The sequence below is a fragment of the Perognathus longimembris genome, chromosome 2 (assembly GCF_023159225.1).
Source record: "Perognathus longimembris pacificus isolate PPM17 chromosome 2, ASM2315922v1, whole genome shotgun sequence".
Taxonomy (NCBI): Eukaryota; Metazoa; Chordata; class Mammalia; order Rodentia; family Heteromyidae; genus Perognathus; species Perognathus longimembris.
In genome coordinates, this window is record NC_063162.1 from 38,244,908 (window position 1) to 38,267,735 (window position 22,828).

Genomic DNA, 22,828 nt, shown 5'->3' on the forward strand with positions numbered 1-22,828 from the left:
AAGAAGGAAAAAGCGAGACTGTCTCCTACCTCCCAGTAACATTTTCACAGTTGTGAGACACTTCATAGAATGGCATGTTGGACATCACGTTTATCCTTATTTATCTTCTTAGGCATTTTCCTCCTGAAAAATGTTACTGTGCTACTGGAATTCTCGAACCTCACCCCACTGTCTAAGTAACCATGACCTAGCAAATGTAAGAGCATCGACACAGCAGACTACAGGGAACTACAAATAAAAGACAAGCACTACAGAGACTTCTTAGGCTCAGCTCTTCTTGTCCCCAAATCCATTCTTATGGAGAGCACATAGATCACAAAGTACACTCACTAGGGGAGTACATTCATGGAGAAAAGGCACACAGGTGTATTACTATAATTACTTCTGTGGTTACTGCCAGTAGAGATGGTATAGATGGGATTAAAAACAGGTGAATGATTTTATTAGCAGTCATACCACTGAATCCTAAGACTACAGTAATAATTGATAAGTGGGGATTTATTTTCTAAAAAAGAGGTACTAAGGGTTGGAAGTCAGGGCCTTGGGCTTGCTAGGCTGATGTCTTCTGCCTTGTTGTGCACTGGTTATTTCCTGCCAAGGAGTACCTGAACTGTGATCTGCTCACTTTCAAGCATCACAGGTCTTCTGGCTTACAGTGCTAGACTTTTCTGCTAAGGTTGATCTGGAACCATGATCCTTTTCTTCTTAGCTTCCCAGTGAGCTAGGATTAAGATGTGAGCCACTGTTGCCAGGCTGATTTGTGTTTTTTTCTTAAATTTAATTATGTTAAGTTAGGAAAAAGTGTTTAAAACATATTCTTAAAAAATGACCAAAGGGTGGGTGCTGGTGGCTCATGCCTGTAATCCTAGCTACTCAGGGGACTAAGATCTGAGGATCAGGGTTCAGAGCCACACCAGGCAAGAGAGTCCATGAGATTCTTATCTCCAATAAGCTACTCAGAAAAAGGCCAGAAGTGATGCTGTGGCTCAAGTGGTAAAAAGAGCACAAAGAGGCTCAGAGACAGTGCCCAGGCCCTGAGTTCAAGCCCCAGGATCGGCAAAACAAAACAAAACAAAAAACCCCAAAGGACTGGAGATGTGGCTCAAGTGGTAAAATGCAATGCTTGCTTAGCAAATACAGGGCCCTGAGTTCAAACCTTAATGCTGTCAAAAAGAAGGTGGGCAGGGGCAGAGGCCAAGATAAATTTGCTTAGCTATTTATCTACCACACAAATCCACAAAACATACATGATTTATTCAATAAAATTTCATAACTTAATCATCTTGATTTAAACGTAAGACGGTAGGTAGTTGAATAGTAATAGATAGGTTTTTAAAGTTTCACATGTATATTTTACTATCACATTTTCAAAGTGTTTTTTCTTTTTAAAATTCATTAGGTGGATTACAGTTTGGTGGAATGTACTTGAAGGTCTCTACATGTGGAGGAAGTGTGAAGAGTTTTCAAAGAAAAATACTTGCTACTTTACTCAAGCTAAGACCTACAAAAATATAATTTCAAAGCGTCCCACACTTTATCCCTCTCCAGTTTCTTATACATAGCCAATGTCTATTCTACCTTGGATAGAATAAAAGCAGAAGTGTTCATATTACCTCATCATCTTGATCTGACTCTGTCTCCTTTTGGTCCCAAGATGCATTGCAGAGACAAGGAATATTATAATGGACAGCAGGGAAAAGAATATCAGGATATGAAAAGGACTGAGTAGGGAGCACAAAATGCAAGCTGGTTTAGAAGGCAAAGCAAATCAAAAGAAGCCAACAACAAAAAACAACCAAGAATTGTACATCCATGGCTAATTAATGCGTGACATCATTTGAAAGGCAAAATCTCTGAACTACCAGCAGAAGCGATTAACAGAGGACTCCATCATACAGACTCTAAGAAATATGACACCACAATAACAAGACTTTATCCATCTATACAAGGAGACTAACAGAACTTGGAGTTTCAAGAGCTCTAATTGGGCTACAAAGCATTCCTTAATGGCAAATCAAAGCCCACTTTCAAGACCAGGGAAAGAAAGTTAAATAAACCAGTGTAAAAGATACCTTTTTATGTGCTGGCAGAGTGATATTTAAGTTACAGACAGCTGTTTGAGGCAATCCTTTTGTTGTCTTTGGTTCTTTCAGAAAAGACAGGCGACCACAGGGCTCTTGGCTGGTGTCTCTAATCTAGAATTTAGATAGATAGTTATAGACACAGATCAAGAGTAAAACATGTTTATTTTCAGATGTCCTTATTGAGGTGGGAAAGGAAAAAATATTAACAATTCCATATCAGCTTTAAAGGTCACATTTGAACACAGCAAAATTTTGAGGCCCACTCCCTACCCTAAAAGCACTGCTGGGTCTCTCTGCCCTGCACTGGCTATCTCTTCTGGCTGTGTGAATTTTCTTCCTACTTGATGCTTCCTGCTCTGAAAAGCTTTAAAAACAAGAGCAAATAATAATAGAACAACTGGGGGCTGGGGATATGGCCTAGTGGTAGAGTGCTTGCCTTGCATACATGAAGCCCTGGGTTCGATTCCTCAGCACCACATGTAGAGAAAAAGCCAGAAGTAGCACTGTGGCTCAAGAGGTAGAGTGTGAGCCTTGAGCAAAACGAAGCCAGGGACAGTGCTCAGGCCCCAAGTCCAAGCCCCAGGACTGGCAAAAATAAAACAAAACAAAAAAACAACTGTCCTATCTTTTGTTTTCCAAAGATCTCACCCCCAAATGTCCCTGGCTCCCTTGAAAATGGAAATGAAGCTTGAATGCTCAATCTGGAGTTCATCAGCTATTTTATTACTGAATATTAACTACATGTGGTACCTTTTAAATTATTTGGTTTATAAATATTTCCTTCAACATAAACAAGTAAAGATTTTTAATATAAAGATTGTGTTTTGATAATTATAATACGTTACTAATTCAAAATGCATGCTGTTTGAATGGAGACAAAGCCTGACCTTATTCTTCTGAGTTCAAGTTTCATGGAACAATTCAAATCATGAAAACGTGTTAGCCTTTTTATTTTCTAAGATCTGTTTTTTTTTTTTTTTAATTCACAGTTTCTGTTAAAGATGATTTACCTTGATGGAAAATGGCAGTCTATTTTCTTTGAAAGCATAAAAGTTAAAAACAAGTTGTTGTCCTCCTTTGGTAAGTGGGGCCAGATTTCCATAACAATCAACATAAATAGGTTTACCTTCTAGAACCTTTTAAAGAAAAACATAATGTTAGCTTGTGTCACAAGCGAGGAGAATTTTTTTCAAGTTTTACAAGACTGACATGTTTGTATTAGGAAATTCTCTGGTGATGTCATACACTTCAATAATATTTGACAAAAGTAGATAATTCTGAGGGCTTCCATTTATATATCTGTGATTAGAAACCACTATAATGGACATGTACAAAATAGAATTATATACTTTATTCCAGCAACTTTCAACACGTTAGAGAAAGTGCCTGATGTCAGACTTGGAGAGAATATTTTTGATTTGTGAATGCTGAACATGAGTTGGGTTTAAAGGTCAGTCATGACAATGTTACGGCCAGTGGCCCACAAAAATAAGAAAACTCAGGGCACTACAGGAACAGAGACTACAACTTAATATTCATTGGTACTATATTCTAGCCAAGGTTATTAATACCACAAAATAATTTGAGAATAAATCAACGTCAAATTTTAGGGTGAAATCAATAATGAACTTGCTATTAACAGTGAATGGTACTTGGCCTCAAAAGCCAGTACTGGATGAATGGCCCAGATAAAGTTTTTATGAACAACTTACCTCAATATCTTTGCTTCTTGCCACTTCCTCAAAATTCTCTTGCTGCTCTAAAGTTTTGTCTACTTTGTCATCTGTCATACAGAAGCATCGCAGGCAAGATTCTACAGGATCATTCATTTTGGCAAAAACAACAAATTTGGCCATGTAGGGAACACATATTAATTCTCTGTACAGTTGTGTGGCTAACCCTACAGTTTCTAAGACTTGATGGCAGTCTGCAAGCCAAAATCTGCAAAACACCAAAAAACAAAACAGAAGTATAAAAATCAAGTGATTGATAAAAGTCACATCTTCACCATTAAAAAAATCAAGGAGTTGGAGTACAAGCTCAATGGCAGAGCAGACATATTGCATGAGCAAGGGACTGGGTGGGATGGACCCCCCCCCCCACAACCAGATCAAAATCTGATTAACATATTCATTTAAACAGCAAAGCAGTCTTTCTCAAACATGTGCTGGTACTGAGACTTGAGCTTGGTGCTATATACACTTGCTTGGCTTTTTTTGCTCAAGGCCGGCATTATACTCAAGACTTTTTCCAACATTTCTACAAAATGGAAAAGAAAATCAGACAGACACCCTCCCCCAAAAGTAATAAAATTAATTACTTTCATACCTGGCTGAAACATTGGTTGTAAAAGAGACACAATCCTTTATAAAAGTCAGAGGAGTTGTTCCTGTGATGTCTTCCCACTGAGCAGGTGAGGTACCCCCTGAGAGACCAGCAGAGATACAGTGACTTCATTATGGGAAGACACTTAAATATGGGAGGTACATCACCCATCATATCCTGTTTGTGAATAGCCAATAACTACCAAGGACTTTAGCCCTTGGCCATTCAGTGCTATGCTCTGAAAGTAGAGTTCCTCTCCGTTTATACTCTTACCAGCTTGTTGGTCACTGTTCTCCTTAAAAATGACTTCTGTTTGGGTAGACATGTATGGCATTTAAACTTAGGGCAACCATAATTTTTAAAATGTAAAGTATTAAGTTTAATATCAATGAAGGAATTTAGCTTCAGATAAGTTTTTAAGAAATATTAAGAAAGTTATGTAACAGTTCATTTTAAAACTGGCTGAGTCACATACTGGTGGTCCACACTCATAATCCTAGAGGTCTGAGGATTGAGAAGCTGCCCTGGGCAGAAAAGTCCATGAGACCTCTCCTAAGGTATAAATGTAGCTTATTGTAACATCACACTAGTATGATATACTCAACATTTTCCTACTACTATTGTTCTGTTTGTTACTCAATTTCCCCAAAGTCCATCCTATTTCCTGTTAGTCTAAAGTGGGGAATGGGGGTGGAGAATGCTAGTTTTACCTTTGCTTGTATCACCAAGAAATTGCCTAAATGTTTCAGTAGATCAAATTATACCTTAAAGGACTCTAATACTAACGCTCAATTTAGTAAAGTCCTAAATGGTCAATGAGTCATGAGAGTAGCATCTTACAAAAATTATTACTGGAGTAACAGATGTTTTATTCCTTGTTACTCTTATAAATTTGGCATGGGTATTTCAAAGGTTTGATGTGTTTGTAAACAATCACAGAGCAGGGATTTAACCAAACCTGTTATGCTACAGAGAAGACGCAGGTTGGGTGTGGTGTCTCCCTTGTATCCATTGGCTACGCCTTCTCCAGAGGGTGGGGGCACTGGAATGGTCATAGTGATTGGTTTATGGAATTTCCTTCTTCTTGGTTCCACAGTGACAATTGGGCTAAATGTTGCTTTGTTTCCAAGGATCTTTTTCACAATTTCTTCTGGAACAGGCTGGGCCTTCAGACAGAAAAAGGACTTTAAATACAAGTAGACTTTTTTTTCCTGTCAGAATGTTGACTTTTCAAGTGAGAAAGAAAAATGAATCTGACAACAACAACAAAATATGACTTTCTTTTAATCCTGTCTCACTACATCACATACCAGCAAAAGAACCTAATCTTTAGTAGGAACTGGTCAATTTATTTCCTTAGCAGAACAGACAGTACTGGCTTGCGGCAAATAAGGGAATCAAATCTCAGAGCAGAGACACTAATCTGAATTCAAGGAAAGCAAATATTACCTCAGTAAATGTTAAGCCTATGTAGGATATTCCATGAAACCTCACAAAGCCAACTTGTACTACTAGGTAAAAATGAAGGCTTTCAGAGGCCAGGAACAAAAAGGAATTCACATTTTCAAAAGACTTCAATTCTAGTCTACCAAGTTTGCTAGTTGATTAAAAAAAAAATTTCAATATGGAGACAGGTGTTGGGAACTTCATACCACTGATAAGTAGTTATTTACCAAAGGTCCTTCTGGGACCTAGTGTGCCCCTTGAGAAAAATAAAGCCTAACAACTCCATTGGAATATGAGAATTCAACCTCACAAAAAGCATGAATTTTCATGCTTTCTAAACTAAACTAAACTAAACTAAACTAAAACATTAGTTACAATATAACAACCAAAGTTCTTCTAAATTCAGTTGCCTTCAGTAAGTAAAAGAAATTAGTTAAGGTCAAAACCAACTGAAATGAATTTTAAAAATCATTCTTGCCATAATTTCCAGTCAGCTTGCCAAACCAGAACAAGTTCCAACTGGTTTGGAGGAAACCCAGTATTTCTGACTTATTTAAACCCAAACACTGAAGCTTGTAACTTTTACTATAAGTTTTATGAGATGACACACTATAAATCAAGCTTTGGCATATTTTATCACTGACTAAAACCAAGAATCTATGGCTGAAAAAAGTGTCTTTCATTAGAAATCTACTGAGATTTTTAAGGAGAAAAACTAAAATATATAATCTTTTAAAAAATATTTTTCCATATGAACATTTTATTAGTCACATGTAAAATGCAAATATATATATAATCTTGATTATCAGTCACTAAGCTAAAATTTATATGTAATGCTTTCCTTTTTAAAAATATTTTACTAATATAAGTACATTAATTATACAGAGGAAGTACATTGTGATATTACATATACACTTACATATATGTACATATAATATTCACTGATCAAATTTATCCCCTCTCCATTTTGGGGGAGGAGGGCGGGTGCTGACACTGGGACTTGCACAAGGCTAGTACTCTACCCTTTGAGTCACCTCTCCACTTCTCACTTTTTTTCTAGCTTAATGGAGATAAGAATCTCTGGGGTTTGTTTGCTTCGAACCCCAATCCAATCCTCCAATCTCAGGCTCCTGATTAGCTAGGATTATAAGAATGAGCCCCTAGCACCTGTCTCATCTCCTCTGATTTTTTGTTTTTAAATCCTCACTGAAGATGAGTGCTTACGACTGTTTCTGTAGCAAAGAATGCTTGCATGTTCTCTAAATGTGCTGAGGAAATGAAGTGTTCTGTAACCAGTACCTGGAGGCCCACTCGAATTCTTTTGGTTAAAGCACCCTCTGGGAAAGATGCTTGGACGAGGGGCACAGTGGTGCTGCTCAGAATTCCACCTTCAGGACCAATCTGGTTGCTTTCCTGCTTGATCCGAGAGACCACTGCAAAATACTGGGGGAAGTCCTTTGTGATGATCCTGCAGATCCGCTTCTTCCCCAGCTCTTCTGGGCTATCAAGTTCTGAAAAGACAAATAGAAAAGCCATGAGCATATGAATTTCTACAAAATGCTTTGTGACAAATAGGTAATGTTCCATGATTCTTTAAAATATAAAAAATGTATAAATTAATGACGTCCTAGGAGACTCATGTACATCATAAAATGTGTAAGTCAGGTTAATTGTATCTCCAAATTTATTAGTGATTTTTTATTTATTTTTGTTGGTTGTGGGGCTTTAAGCTCAGGGCCTGGGTGCTGTTCCTGAGCTCTTTTTGCTGAAGGCTAGTGTTCCAACACTTCGAGCCATAGTGCTACTTCTGGTTATCTAGTAGTATATTGGAGATAAGAGTCTCAAAGACTTTCCTGCCCTGGGGTGGCTTTAAACTTCAGTCCTTGTATCTCAGCCTCCTGAGTAGCTGAATTTATTATTTCTTTTGAGTGAAATGATTCACAACATTTTCTTCTAGCTTTTTGAAATACACACTACACTCTTGTCCAATGTAAGTTTACATTTATATTGTGAATTTAAGTTATAGTTAGTCAAAATGACACATTTATACTTCAAACCAGAAAGGGGAAATGGTTTATTTTATTTTATTTTTTTCTTTTTTTTTTTGGCCAGTCCTGGGCCTTGGACTCAGGCCCTGAGCACTGTCCCTGGCTTCTTCCCGCTCAAGGCTAGCACTCTGCCACTTGAGCCACAGCGCCGCTTCTGGCTGTTTTCTGTATATGTGGTGCTGGGGAATCGAACCTAGGGCCTCGTGTATCCGAGGCAGGCACTCTTGCCACTAGGCTATATCCCCAGCCCCGAAATGGTTTATTTTAAAAAGATGGTATAGCTGGGTGCTGGTTGCTCCCACTTGTAATCCTAGCTACAAAGGAGGCTGAAATCTGATGGTTGAGGTTAGAAGTCAGCCCAGGCAGGAAAGCTTCTGTGAGACTCTTATCTCCAATGAACTGCCAAAAGAACCAGAAATGGAGTTCTCACTCAAGTGGTAGAGCATTAGCCTTGACCATAAAAGCTTAGGGACAATGCTCCAGCCCTGAGTTCAAGCCCCGGGACAGGAGCACACGCAAGCACTGAGTCCCAGTATATTCCAACAAGAGTTGCTGGGGGTCAGTCAGCAGTGGATTTCACACAGAGACTGGACTGTATGGCTGGACTGAGGGGCAGAAAGCCTTGCTGGGTGTCCTGTGCTTAGACAGTATTTACATCTCTACATGTCTTCCTTAGCTTCTCTTATTTTGTCTTTGTTAGATGGTCTCAGCAATTTGCATAAGCCTCATTCCTTCCTTCTGCCTGTCATCTCTTCTGGTTCTGAGAATAAGAACCATTTGAGCAACAATAATTCTCAAGAAAGACATGCATTGTATGGTTGTAATACAAGCTGATTTTTCCAGGTGACTCACATGAGAACAACGGGAAAAAGATAAAGAACAAAGAAAATTCATCTAAACGTCTCTGCAATCTAGTTGACTTATAGGTGGTAAGAGTGGAATTCCAAACACATGAACACATTCAGGTATGCAACAGAAAATCAATGGATAGTATTTTGTAAGTCATCTTTAAAGTATTAGATCATCTTATATAACAAAAAATAGCAATAAAAGCTGTTGATATAATTAAACATCTATTGGAATGAAAGCTCTTTTTTTTTTTTTTTTGCCAGTCCTGGGGCTTGAACTAAGAGCATTGGCACAGTCCCTGAGACTCTTGCTCAAAGCTAGCACTATACCACCTGAGCCACAGCACCACTTCTAGCTTTATCTGTATATGTGGTACTGATAAATCGAACTCAGGGCTTCATGCATGCTAGGCAAACACTCTACCACTAAGCCAAGTTCCCAGCCCTAACTATATCTTATATGAGACTGTAGAAGATATGGCTAGAAGACTATAACAAAATAGCATACCATAGCTGAGTGTTCAAAACTAATCAGTAACTATAAGAGGAAGCTGGTGGGAGAGGTTTGGGAGTGAGAATGAAAAGGGCTTCTGAGCTTAGCTCCTGTGAAACTGACTTGGGGTCTGATTACCAGCACTGTGAATTCCTTCTCACAAGGCTTTTCATGGTTTGAAGCCAGCCTAGAGAAGAAACTCCATGAGACGCTTATCTCCACTTACCCACCAGAAAACCAGAAGTGGAGCTTTAAGTGGAAGAGCGCTGGAGCAAAAATATTCAGGGACAGTGTCCACACCCTGAATTCAAGTCCCATGACTGACTGACAGACAAACTAGTATCAACTGAGCCAAGAAACCTACTGGAACTAATGAGACTCAGATAAGAAGAAACTATATAGATTACTTTAAATCCTATATGTAGATATCATCATACTTATAATCTTAATAATTGAGACTAGAATCTGAGATCATCACTTATGGCCAGCCTGGGGGAAAAGATTCTGAGGCTACGTACAGTTTAATCAATAAAAATGTGGCTGTGGTGGTGTACACTTGTCACCCCAGCTATACAGGAAGGGTAAATAGGAAGACTATAGCTCAGGCAAAAAGCAATACTATGAAAAATAACCAGAGTCAAAGAATAGGGTGCTAGTGTTAGACTGGTTTAGCTTAAGTTGTAGAGCACCTTCTGGCAAATGCAAGTCCTAAAGTTCAAATCCCAGTACCACCAAAATGTTAGAGGGGGAAAAATACCTCAAAAAAAAAAAAGTAAATAAAGCTAAGAGGCAATGCATAGGCCCCGAGTTTAAGCTTCAGGACCAGCACAAAAATGTTACATAAAACAAAACAAAACAAAGAAGTACACACACCCCTCAAATGATATAATCTGATCCTACTTCCTCCACATAAACTTAATGGGAAACCTTTCCAGTTTTTGAAGCTTTCATTTAGGGCTATTCCAGAGAGGTTCCTTTTAATAATTGTAATAAATGAATTTTTACCCAATTTCAGCATCTTCTTTCTATCTCCCTTGATCAGTCTTATTTCACATCTTTAACTGTCAGGATATAGGCCTTCTCTGTGCTTTAGATCTATACAACAAATTAAGTGTTGATGTCTCACAATGTCTGAAAATATTGATACACCTGCTTGGTTTCCCTGTAGATTTAGCAATCCATGTAAACGGTCACAAGTACATGAACTAAGAAATATTTTAAACTATTTACTTATGTCTGGCATCACAGGGACTGATCCAGGGCCTCCTGCATGCTGAGCAAGTCTCCTGTCACTTGAGTCATACCCTTAGTACCCTCCCTCCTTTTTGCTATAGTCTTTTTACCTAAGATGGCCTCTAACTTGTGATCTCCCATGCATATGCCTCCCAGGTAGCTGATATTACAGTTATGTACTACCATACTCAGCTTGAAAACTAATTTCTAGAATATGCTTATGACATGTTATTAAAAACTCAGGGAGAGATGTATGATTTTTTAAAAAATCGTACTTTTAGTGGTAAAGTTTAAGATTACTTTGTACTCTACATACAAAAAATAAATATAACTTTTCCCAAAGCCAACCCCAGCCAAATGCTTCTTCCCATTTGCCTGTGGCCTTTCTTCCTCCAGGATCTAGAATAGAAGTCATGAATTATTGAGGGAAAGTGTCAATGAAAGTGGGGTACAAGCCTGAAGAGAAGTCATTTATTTCATATTTACTACCATTGTCTGGGCTGAGAAGAGTTGTGAGGCACAGGATAAAAATGGTTATCAACAAGGCAGAGTCATTCCCCAGGGTCATCCAGAGGAGAAGTAGGTTTAAAGCTATGTAACACAGAAAAGGCCTGGGCATTTGCTCATGGGCCTAAGGGGATGTAGGGTTTAGGGAAGATCTCCTGGGAGGGTGTCTGGCCACATTGAAATAATTATTGTACGCGTTCCTCCATGATTACACATTAAGAAGCCAGTATTATTATTTTTTTTTCCAGACACGGAGCTTGAATTTGGGGCCTGGGCCCTGTCCCTAATCGCCTTTTGCTAAAGGCTATAACTCTACCACTTTGAACCCCAGCTCCACTTCTGGTTTGCTGGTAGTTAATTGTGAATAAGAACCTCACATACTTTCCTGCCCAGGCTGGCTCTGAACCGTTATCCTTAGATCTCAGCCTCCAGAGTAGCAAGGTTACAGTTGCTAGGATCACCAGAGCCTGGTGAAACCAGTATGCTTTATACTTGCTTCTCCTGTTTTTTCCAGCAAAGTTTTCTTCCACATTTGCTTATTTTTTCCATTTGTGCAATAACACTACACTTAAGTAATTGACTCTATGATGTCACCATCCAATCCTTTATTTAAACCATTACCACCACTCTATCCTGGGAGAAATATAATCAATTGATATAATCTCATCTCCTAAATCTAGGATCACATGTAATGTCTTAAAGCTCAACACCAAGAATGAGTAACTGGGCATCTGCAGCATATAGAAAATGCCCAGAACTCCCACATAACTGCCTCTCCATTCACATCCACAATGAAGGTGGACAGGACTGATACCCCAGCCTCTCAGACCTGCTTCACTGCCCTTACTGGGTTAAAAGTCCAGTTGGGCCTTACATGAGGAACACAGTATCTGATAGCACTATGTTGATCTACAAATGTTTCATAAACATTTCTAATCACTACAAAGTCCATGTACACTGACACATATAAAACCTGGCATCATAAATTAAGACACATTTTTTTTTGGTCTAATTCATTTCCCAAGGAGTTGGTTTTTGGATACCATTCTGGTTCATTTTCCATCACTACAATGTAATGGTTCTACATGACATTTTTTTAAGGGCAATGATTGAAAACAGGCCAGTGTTTTGTGTTCTTAAAATCAGTTAATAGGTACTGAGTTAATTTTTATACTGCAGTCATAATCTTGACTTGACAAACTTAATTTTTTTTCCCCCTTTTGGAATTTTTCAAAACTGTAATACTAGAATTTTCCAACAGATGGTGATACAGAGCTGTATATTTCATTTTCAGTGCTGAATTGCCTTTAAGATGACTGGACACTTGTTAAAGATTCTTATTTATATCATTGTTAATAAATTAAAAACAAGTTAAACTCCAATGAAGCAAAGTAGCTATTTCTAACTGAAAAATCTACTCCCGAGGCACAGTTGATGCAGTTAATTTGAAGGATTATATATCATATAACTGATTTCCTATTCCTATTATAGTTTATAATAAAACAATTACATCATTAAACTAAAAAAATTCTTAAAAGCCTTATTTCTTCTAAGAAAGTTAAGCAAAGACAAGTGAGAAAATGATTTCATCGAATTATAAAATGTTGTAGAGAAAATTCAACAGTTCCAATTAAGTGATTGGGATTTTAAAATGTTGGTATCATTCTAATGTTTTCATAGACTCCCCTGTGCATCTTATGTACTGGTCACTTTGACTTTAAAATGTTATTGACCAGTCACATATATAATTTTAAATATCCTATAGCTACATTAAAAATTACCAGAAACTGTTAAAAATCTAATGGCTTTTTATTTAGTCCAAGATATTATATATGAAATGTGCAAACACTATAAAAGGATGTGTATGTGGGGTACTATTTGGAGATGGGGAGAGCTGGGGGAGAGGTGAATGATGTGTAGTATCTTTTCCTCTGCTGAGAAAACACAAATTGGCAAAGCCTTGAGAGATCTCCCTCTGCTGCCAAAAAGAAAAGTTGTTCTTGCCACAAAATACCTTTACCTTAGTGGTCATGGCAGATTCCTCATGCCAAACCAAATATCCTGTGTCATTCTAGACTTTTACCTCCACAGAACTAGCTAACACCTGCTTCCTTCACACAGCCACGAATGTTTGGTCCCTGACATGCATAAGTGATTGGAACAGGTCTTAATTCTCCTTTCACAGCCACAGTTTTCCCCAACTGAACACCATAGTCTTTTAAATCATATAAGAACTGAGAGGCTGCCAAGCTTGACAGTGGAAAATTTTAAGACCAGGTAGCATTTTGGGGGTTGATATTTCAGGGGCATTTTCATTCTACACAAGCACTTCACAGGCAACCTAAATTTGAGCATATATGGAGGTCAGGAAGTAGAGAATAGTAAAGGAACTCAGTGTGGAGTCAAGAGTCCAGATGTTAACAGTCTAGATCAACTTACTATTTCCTGATGGTGAGGTATGTCTAGCTCATACAGTGTCTTTTTGCAATTTGTAATTGTGTACTCACTTGGGTATACAATCTATATAGGCACATGGCTTGACATCAAATCAGAAAAGAATGCTTTTGGGTCCAAAGGTCTGAGTGGGGACAAATCAAGTAGTAAGAGGAAAAGGCAGGATTTCAGATCCCATGTGTTCTCCTGAACAACTTACATGATTGCTGGGACTAGGGCTAAATGTGCAATGGGGGGGTTCCCATGCATCAGGCATTATGAGAGGAACTTTACACATGTCTGCTCATCTACCGCCTCTTAGTTTCCTGTGAGATGTCATCACTTTACACATTCAGGTAAAGTTTAAAGTCTGAGTACTTGGTAATATTTAATACATAATAACAGTAAATGATGGAGCCTGGATGGGAATTCTGGCCTCTAGGTCTTCCACAGATCACAATCCTAAAAACAACATTACCCTGGGAAAATGATTGTCCAATTTGAAACTGTCTTTTGTTTTCAAAAGGATATTGTTTAGCAATCGAATATTGGCTAAGCATGGCATGGTAGCTCATGCCTATAATCCTAGTTACTCAGGAAGCTGAGATCTGAGGATGACAGTTTGAAGCCAACCTGGGCAGAAGAGTCTGCTCTTATCTCCAATTAAATGTTAAATGGAGCTGTAGCTCAAGTGGCAGAGTGCTGAGCCCTGAGCAAGAAAGCTAAAGAACAGTACCCAGGCCCTTAGTTCAAGCCCCACTATTGGTGGGCGCACACCCACCAACCATTCCACCCACATTACTGGCTAAGATGAGTTGGTCCTAAGACAAGAGTGTGCAGTAAGACTGGTAATTAGCACAAAAATTGAATGGCACTTAAAAGGGAACCAGTTATAATAAGACAGACAGTATCAGTGGCTATTAGCTCTTTAGATGAAAGATGATGCTGAAATATTACAAACTAGAGGAATTCCATAGGTTAAGTACAATAATGGTAGAATGAAAGGCTGACTTCTGATTTGTTTTGTGCATTGCTTTTATCTTGCTAACAGTTATCCACTGAGGAGCAATATCAAGCGGGTCTGTGGCCAAAAAAGAACATAAAGCACTTTAGTGCCTACACAGCCTTATCTCCTCTCATGGCCAGAACCTGACTAACTGGAACACCAAAGGAATATGATAGGCTACCTTTTTAGAGAAAAATGTCTGGGTTTGTTTGATTTAGGAGGGAGGGATGGAGGGGATGTGTTGCTAAGAATAAAATGTCTTTGGGGATTGGAAAAGAAAGGTGGGTAGTGGAGGTGGGTTGAGCTTCAGCAACAAAATACGTTGAGGTCCCTTTATTATTAATAATAATAGTTATATTTAATACATAAAAACTTAAAAATGTATTCTTTTTTTTGCTCTAGCAGCCACTAATGCTTGATTATTTAAACCTGGAAGTATTTGCCATTGCTTTTTAATTGTTTAAAATGGAACCAAAGTTTATCTGATAGTTAAAAATGTAGCAAAGAAACTCTATATCTACCATTCCTAAGATAACACATAGAATCCAGGACAGAGTTATATCATTGTTTCTTTAAAGAGTCTGGCAGTGCTAGGTAGGGTACCATTTCTCTTAAGCAAATAGAATTGATTTCTATTTGAAAATTGGTTTATTATTAAAAAAATGAAGGCACATCAGCTTAAAAACAAGGAAGTATATTCCTAAAGACAACTGAAGTTTAATAAATTCTACTTTTGCATAGTAGGACATATTATAAAGAGTGCTAAAAATAATAAATACCAATGGCTCATGCCCATAATCCTAACTACTTGGGAGGCTGAGATGTAACTATCCTGTTTGAATCCAGCTAAGGCACATAAATCCAAGTGACCAGCAAAAAACTGGAGTGGAGGAATGGCTCAAGTGGTAGACATTAGCCTTCAGCAATAAAGCTAAGCAAGAGCAAGAAGCCCTGAGTTCAAGCCACAATACTGGGGGCAGAAAAGGAGGAAGAGGAAGAGATTATTAGAATATTAAATGTTCTTTGTACAAATGTCCTGTCTGTTGAGGCCAGAAGTCTGGTGAATACTTGCAATAGAACAAAATTATAAATGACCTTCCTCAGTTGTAGTGGTCATATTTCAAATGTTTAAGGACTATGTGTGACTAGCAACTACTATATTTGGACAGCACTGGCATAGGACATTTCCATCATCAACACATTCTACTGGATACCACTTTCTTGGACTTAGGAAAGATTGATTACTTTGATTAGAAATGGCCTGAAAGAATGGCCTAGTGTTAGTAGCTCACACTTGTAATCCTATCTACTCAGGAGGCTGATATATGAGGATTATAGTTGGAAGCCAGAGCAGGCAAGAAGATCCATGAAACTCTGATTTCTAATTAACCACCCAAAAGCTGGAGGTAGAGCTGTGACTCCTTAAGCAACAAAATTCAGGGACAAGGCCCAGGTACTGAGTTCAAGTCTCAGGATGGACAGACAAATGGGCAGACACCCCCCCTGCCCCCAATCAAACAAAAGACCTGAAAGAATTAACAAGATTCTTTTTATCAGTCATGGGGCTTGAACTCAGGGTCTAGACCCTGTCCCTGAGCTCTTTTGCTCAAGGCTAGCGCTCTACCACTTTGAGCCACAACACCACTATATCACTTCTGGCTTTCTGCTGGCTAATTGGAGATCAGAGTCATGATGACTTTCCTGCCCTGACTGGTTTTGAATCACAAACCTCAGATCTTACCCTCCAGAGTACATAGGATTACAGGTGTGAGCCACCAGTGCCTACCCCTCAAGATTATTTCTTGCCTATCTGGGCTGTGAATAGGAAGTTTGTTTCATGCCATAGTTATAGAGAAATTGACAATAAATGCTGAACCTCTTAAATTTCCACTTTAAAATACAAATGTATGGAACTCAGGTCTGGTTCATTGAATACAATCATTCTGCTGACTTCTATCTTCAAACAGTCATAGTATCAAAGGGCCCCCAAATTTACCTTCATCCATGCCATTGAGTAGTTCGGCTAAGTCTTCGTTTTTACTGTCAAACTGATGTTCCTTCCATGTTTCACCATTTTCACTTCGAAGAACAATAAGTTCTCTCTCTTTTCCTCTCATGGAACCAAAGTGAGGGATTTCCACTATGACAGGGCTGGAAAAAAAACCCACATTAATTTGACATCAAGTGAAAGATTATTTATAGCATCACACTAAAAGAAAATGTTTTGTTAATGATATTAATTTGAAAATTGGAGGTGCCACTCAGGTCGGGAATGGTTTCAAAGCTGCAGAATCATTTGCTAATTAAATAATAACATATTAGAAGCCTGATAACATGCTATTATTCATTCCCAGACAGGTCTTGAAGGTCTAGCAATGTTAGGCATTGGGTTTAAATGGGAGAGAATATTTGGCACATATAAGAAATTTGAATTAAGAAGTTAGAAGTTATTAAAGTAGGCCATTTGAAAAAAAGGTCACTCCATTAAAAAAAAAACCCAATAGCTATAATATATAAAACACTGATGATTTAAAAGGACACAGTCATTTCTTAAAAAAAAAAAAAAAAAGGAAGAAATTCTGCCAATTTCCTAATTGGAAAGATGCTCTATTTTTTCCTTCAGCAGTAAGACAATCAATATAAACAACCCACTCCCTCCAAAGGTCATGTTCCATGACTTCCATGGCTTGTGTAGTTAAAGCAGTTTCTCCAATATCCAATTTATGACGAGGCAGTGGGCAGCTTTATTTCCTGGGTCTAACATAATCTATACAGGGATAGTTGAACTTTCTGAAAAAGGCACTTGGTTAAAAATAGTCATGTAAACACGTTTGCTTTTGACAGTGTCCTTTTGCAAAGGAATGCCGAAGAATAGGTGCCAATTGAAGATAGCCAATCAAGCCATGGGTGATCATTTGTTAAATTTTCCAAGGGATAAATACAAAAAAAAAAAAGAAAAGAAAAAAAAAGATGAATGGAAGTAAGCAGACCACAATCACACACAGTTTATGTTGTTGGATTGTGCAGCTTTATTTGATGACATTTAAGTAGACAGTATCATTATTGTCCTACAGAGGTTGTACAGAACCTCATCTCAGAGGAAGATACAGGCTTATGTAGGGGCATGTTGAAAAGGGTAGTGGTTGTAAAGCTCAAAGACATAAATAAAAATATCTGAATGCTTAATTTTTCTTATAAAAATTTTTCTTATGAAAATACCCACTTAAACAGGTGTGTTATTTTTACTCTTGGCAAACTAATGGCAGACAACTTAAATTAGGATTTTAAAGATAATTTTCACAACAGCTTTATTGCTTAATAGCTAGGAACAAAAGCATCTATTCCTAACAGTGTCATTCTTTTTATTAGTGTTTTTAAAAATTATTTTAAGTAATCTTTAAGTAGTTGTGCTAAGGGTTTTTTTTAGTTCAACAAGTCAGTAAGTTCTTCTGGTGGAATTTACTAGTTTTTTTCTTAACCATACCTTACAGTTTGATAGCAAATAGTATATATATATATATATATATATATATATATATATATGTTTTAGTATCAGATACAATCTTTGCAGGTTACCATTTCAGATACTGTCTCTGTAAATATTTAAGGGATGTGGCTTGGTGTGTAACATTCAGTGGTACTGGAGAGAAGATATGAACAAGGTCTTTGAAAGGGAAAAGCCAAGCATAACTTTTCATAACAGGTTTCTTCATGCAAACTGCCAGGCACATACGACAATCAAACAGACAAGCCAACAAACAACAGAGACCAACACATTTCAGCTCCAACAAGACAAAAATAAAACAATTTAACAACTTATCAGGACATTCTGTCTGTAACCTACTTATATATAAATGTCTTTCATTCCCAACATTTTTTTTCCAAAAATCATCGTACTTCATGGTGACATTTTCTTCATAAGTCTCACAAAGATTGCAGAATAGCATATTTTCTTTTTAAAAATCCAATCACACACAGAGACAAATATATACACACATATTTATCATTTATAGCCAATATTGATATAAAGCCTGCAAATACCTTCTCTTAAAGACTCAATCTAGCTTAGAAATGAATCATATGCTGAAGAAACTTTTCAAATGAAAGGAAGGCTTACAGAAGCACAAAGTGATGAAAGCAGAACACTTGCAGTGAATTCCACATGCTTGAAAAGCACAATAGATAGCACTGTCACATTAAGTCAAGCCACTATGAGTTCTTTTCTTTCAGTGACACACATCAACTGAAAGCATTAAAAAAAAAAAACTTAAAAACTAAAAATAGAAACTGAAGACAAGAATAAGACCATGGGTGTGACAGAAAAAAAATGAAAATGGGAAAAAAAAGTAATTGTAGACATTCTGTATCTTGTCTATAAAAGTCCTACCCAATAAATTTTGTTCCTTGAGGCCCAAGCTGCAGGATTCGGCTAACCAAACTCTCACCCTCATTTACAGGGGGAGGATTGGTAGGAAGATGCAGTTTACTGAATAACATCCATGCAGCAGGAAGAGAAACAAGAAGGGGAGATGTGAACACACTGTCAGTCAAGACAGAGCCTGCCTGACTCACACCCACGTGGCCACCTCAGAGAATGAAGTCTACTGCTTGCTTTCCTTCTTGTAAAATATCATACCACAGTGTCCCTGGAAATGCTCTTTAAAAAGACATATCCCCAAAGTAGCCATTGATTCAGTGAGTGATAGTAACTCCAGCATCTGTGTTTCTTTTTCCCCCTTAAGAATGATGACTTAACTTCTACAGGGACTGATGGAGCTCTGAGCATTCGCTGAGCAGAGAACATGCTGTTTGTTAGTAAAAGCCTTGAACAGCAAACCGAGTTAGGGGAAATGTCAGCCTCTTAGCCTTACACTGCATCACACAGCTTTGTACTCTTTGACAATGGACCCACTAAGTCGTTCTGAAAGTTATCTCCTTGAGTTGACAAGGGTAAAGAAAATAAAAAATGTAGTAATGAGGGGCAAGATGAAAACAAATAATACTTACCCTAAAAATTGTGCCCCTGCAGGACCCATTTCTACCAGCCTACTGGCTAATCCCTCTCCTTCCACCATGGGGGGTGGGTTGGCCAGTTTATGTCTCTTTACCAAACGGCAGGTGATTCGGGTGGGGGCCGTACACTTGCGGGGAGGAATGATGATTCGCATCCCATGGTGACGGCTTCCGCGCATGGAGCCACCTCTAGCGTCCACCATGAAGCTAACCAGAAACCTGAAGGGAGAGGCAAGGAGAGGATAACATGTGAAATCAGGTGAAGCAAAGAGTTTGTCTACAGGCTTTGAGATGGAAGGTGAAGAGTTTAAAACAGTTGACAACATAGCTAGCTTTATTTTTTTTTCTCTCATTAAAGATAGGCTGGAAGGGAATACGGTGGAGTCACATCAGACATGCATTGAACTGCTACAGGAGGCAAAAACTAAAACATGATTTCATTTTAAGAGATTGGCCTCCCCAATGCTAATTACTTATCAGATGCTCACATGGAAGGCATGGTGAGTATCTCAATATCAAAATAAATATTAGTCATTAAAAGGACCCTCATGTGTTTAAAACAAAGCTCAAATATGGTCTCCGGTCATTGTGAATGGTTAAGGTATCATGAAGAATCATTGTAACTTTTTTTTTTTTGCCAGTCCTGGAGCTTGGACTCAGGGTCTGAGCACTGTCCCTGGCTTCTTTTTGCTCAGGCTAGCACTCTACCAATTGAGCACAGCGCCTCTTCTGGTCTTTTCTATATATGTGGTGCTGGGGAATTGAACCCAGGGCTTCATGTATACCAGGCAAGCACTCTTGACACTAGGCCATGTTCCCAACCCCATTGTTTCGCACTGCATGCTAACTATGGAATCTCTCTCCCATACAAGTAAAATGAAAACTCCACAGTATGCCTTCACATACACAACTCATAAAATGAAGGGATACTTAATCATCTAAGATGAAACAGAAGATAAAAATCAAAGACTACTAGATTTGATATGTGAATTTTGATGGACAGGGATTTTTTGTATGAATATGGGCTTAAAGGCTATTTAAAATAACTTACATTTGAATATTTCATACAGCAATACACAAAGTAGAACTTAAGTCATTTTAGAATTTGTCTCTCAAGTATATAATTTGATCATTGGCTGGAACATTAAGACTAATTAGAAAAACATGTATTTGCATGTAGCTAAGGCAATAAAAGGAAAACATGTCACATGCATGTCACAGCACTTTGAATTTTATGTCCTATCATGAGTGATGAACAGGCCCTCTACTATTGCAGAGTTGCAACCTTTATAGAAAGCACAGAGAATGAGCCCAAACAGTACAGTGCATGTCAGTTTGTCAGGAAGAACATATATCCTTCCATTCTTCATTTTTACATCGGTAGATCTACTTATTACTAAGATAGCACCAAATAGTTCTGTTTAGAATGTTGCCTGAAGTGTGAAAGTATTTTTTGGAAAAAGAAATCCCATCCATCAAAATTCTTTACTACTTATTCATCTAAAAACAGTCCTAACATCCTACAGGTAAATCTGAAGGCCTCAGATGGACCTCCTAGCTGAGGTCTGTTTTGTGAAGAGGGACTCTGAACTGGCAACTTATTCAACAAAACAGCCTGTAACTCCCACAGAGAGAAGGGGAAAGATGACGGTGATTTTTGAGCTAAGAATTTTCCAGAAACAACTCTGATCATGAGTAAGTTGGACTCACCTTCATAGCCTTGAGTCACACATTTATTTAATTTGTTTATTTATTTATTTGCCAGTCCTGAGTTTTGAACTCAGGGCCTGGGTACTGTCCCTGAGCTTCTTCTGCTCAAGACTAGCACTCTACCACTTGAGGGACAGTGCCACTTCTGGCTTTTTCTGTATATGTGGTGCTGAGGAATCGAATCCAGGGCTTCAGGCATGCTAAACAAGCATTGTACCACTAAGCCACATTCCCAGCATTTGGCTCACTTTTAAATCTGACAAGTTTTGCTCTGTATTGATTTATTATATATAAAAACTGTGAGCTCCATGACATTACAGATAAGAAGGTAAAGACTAATTCAAAAACAAGAGGACAATAACAATCAGTCCTCCTTAATTTAAGAAAAATATTCTTATTCACTTATATAAGTATCCACATCAGTTCTTTCTTATGCTCACTTAAAACTTGTTCTAGGTTGCTTATATTTCCTAAGATGTGTACATATAGATATTAATTGTATATAATATATGTCTATTTAATAAATATGTATTTTGCTACTCCTAAAGACAATAACACAATGTTACAAAGAACTCTAAAATGAAATCTGATTTTGCTCTGCATTTAATAACTAAAATCAATTGTCACTGGGAATAATAGCAACAGAATGGGTTATAAATGACTTGAGACAGAATAAGTTTAAAATTTTGTTTATATTAGTGAAAAAAAACACATTGCAGGGTTTTTTTTTCAGGGAGGAGAATGTTTGTCCTGGCAAAGCTGGCTCTCAACAATCTAGACAGCGATTCAGATTAGGGCTGTCTTATTCACTGCTTGACTCGTAGGGCCAAAGATGATTCCAGCACACAATAAGCATGTACTGACATTGGATACATAAACCCACAAATAAAACTACTTTGCTTACATGTGCTTAGAAACTGCACCACTAATAGGTGAATGGATAGACACAGACATATAGTAATTGTAGCTGGACAGTCTGGAAGTAGTGTGAGAAGTTGACTAGGATCGATATTAAAACATCCTAGCTAACAAGGAATATCAAAACCGAATGTACAAAGCATAACAGATTATTTTATTTATAAATATTCTGTTTCCATGTTCTGCATAGCACACAATGTGGGGCTGGTGCTCATTAACAATCATGTACCAATTCAAAGTTTTCAACTTCATAGGGCCAACAGAACGAGGGAATGTAGAATTATATGTTAAACAAAATATGGGCCTATTTTGCAATAACATTATAAAATGTGGAATATAGTGATTTATTTTCCAGACTTATTTCTTTAGATATTCTGTGCAAAAAAAGTTCATGCAATACAATTATAGAAATGATTAGAAACATATTAGAGTGATGTTTAATTATATTAATATTCAAATATTCAAACTACAGCATGAATTCTAAAAATAATTGTAAAACTGATACGTGAAGGTTTCTAGTTTGGGGAAAGGCAAGATGACAAACTGATACACTACAGACAGTGACACAAGCTAACTGTGAAATAAAGTAACATAAAATATAAAAAGAAAAGGGATGGTTCACATAAAATTCACAGTTATCACCTTGAGTCATACTGAGGAAGTGGAGAAGAATAGCTGCAAAATAATTTGAAAGCAAATGGGAAAAATTAATGTAAGATAATTAGAAGCAAGCAACAGAAAATGTCAATGACAAGCAAAGAAAA

General features: G+C 37.7%; 1 protein-coding gene and 1 long non-coding RNA gene across 10 annotated transcripts in view; one reads left to right on the forward strand and one right to left on the reverse strand.

The window, feature by feature from the left end:
• Window positions 1-22,828, reverse strand: part of Ank3 (ankyrin 3) — a 526,258-nt gene that overhangs the window by 44,348 nt on the left and 459,082 nt on the right. For all 9 annotated transcript variants that reach the window (XM_048338833.1, XM_048338830.1, XM_048338829.1 and 6 more), the window contains 8 exons: window positions 19,431-19,655; window positions 16,420-16,574; window positions 7,155-7,366; window positions 5,368-5,575; window positions 4,413-4,509; window positions 3,797-4,025; window positions 3,095-3,220; window positions 2,073-2,195 (listed from right to left, as the gene is read on the reverse strand). In XM_048338833.1, coding sequence (XP_048194790.1) covers window positions 2,073-2,195; window positions 3,095-3,220; window positions 3,797-4,025; window positions 4,413-4,509; window positions 5,368-5,575; window positions 7,155-7,366; window positions 16,420-16,574; window positions 19,431-19,655 — 1,375 coding nt within the window. The remainder of the gene's footprint in view (window positions 1-2,072; window positions 2,196-3,094; window positions 3,221-3,796; window positions 4,026-4,412; window positions 4,510-5,367; window positions 5,576-7,154; window positions 7,367-16,419; window positions 16,575-19,430; window positions 19,656-22,828) is intronic.
• Window positions 1,129-20,886, forward strand: LOC125346355. The gene is made up of 3 exons (XR_007209916.1): window positions 1,129-1,337; window positions 4,525-4,531; window positions 20,876-20,886. It is a non-coding gene; the product is annotated as an uncharacterized LOC125346355 (long non-coding RNA).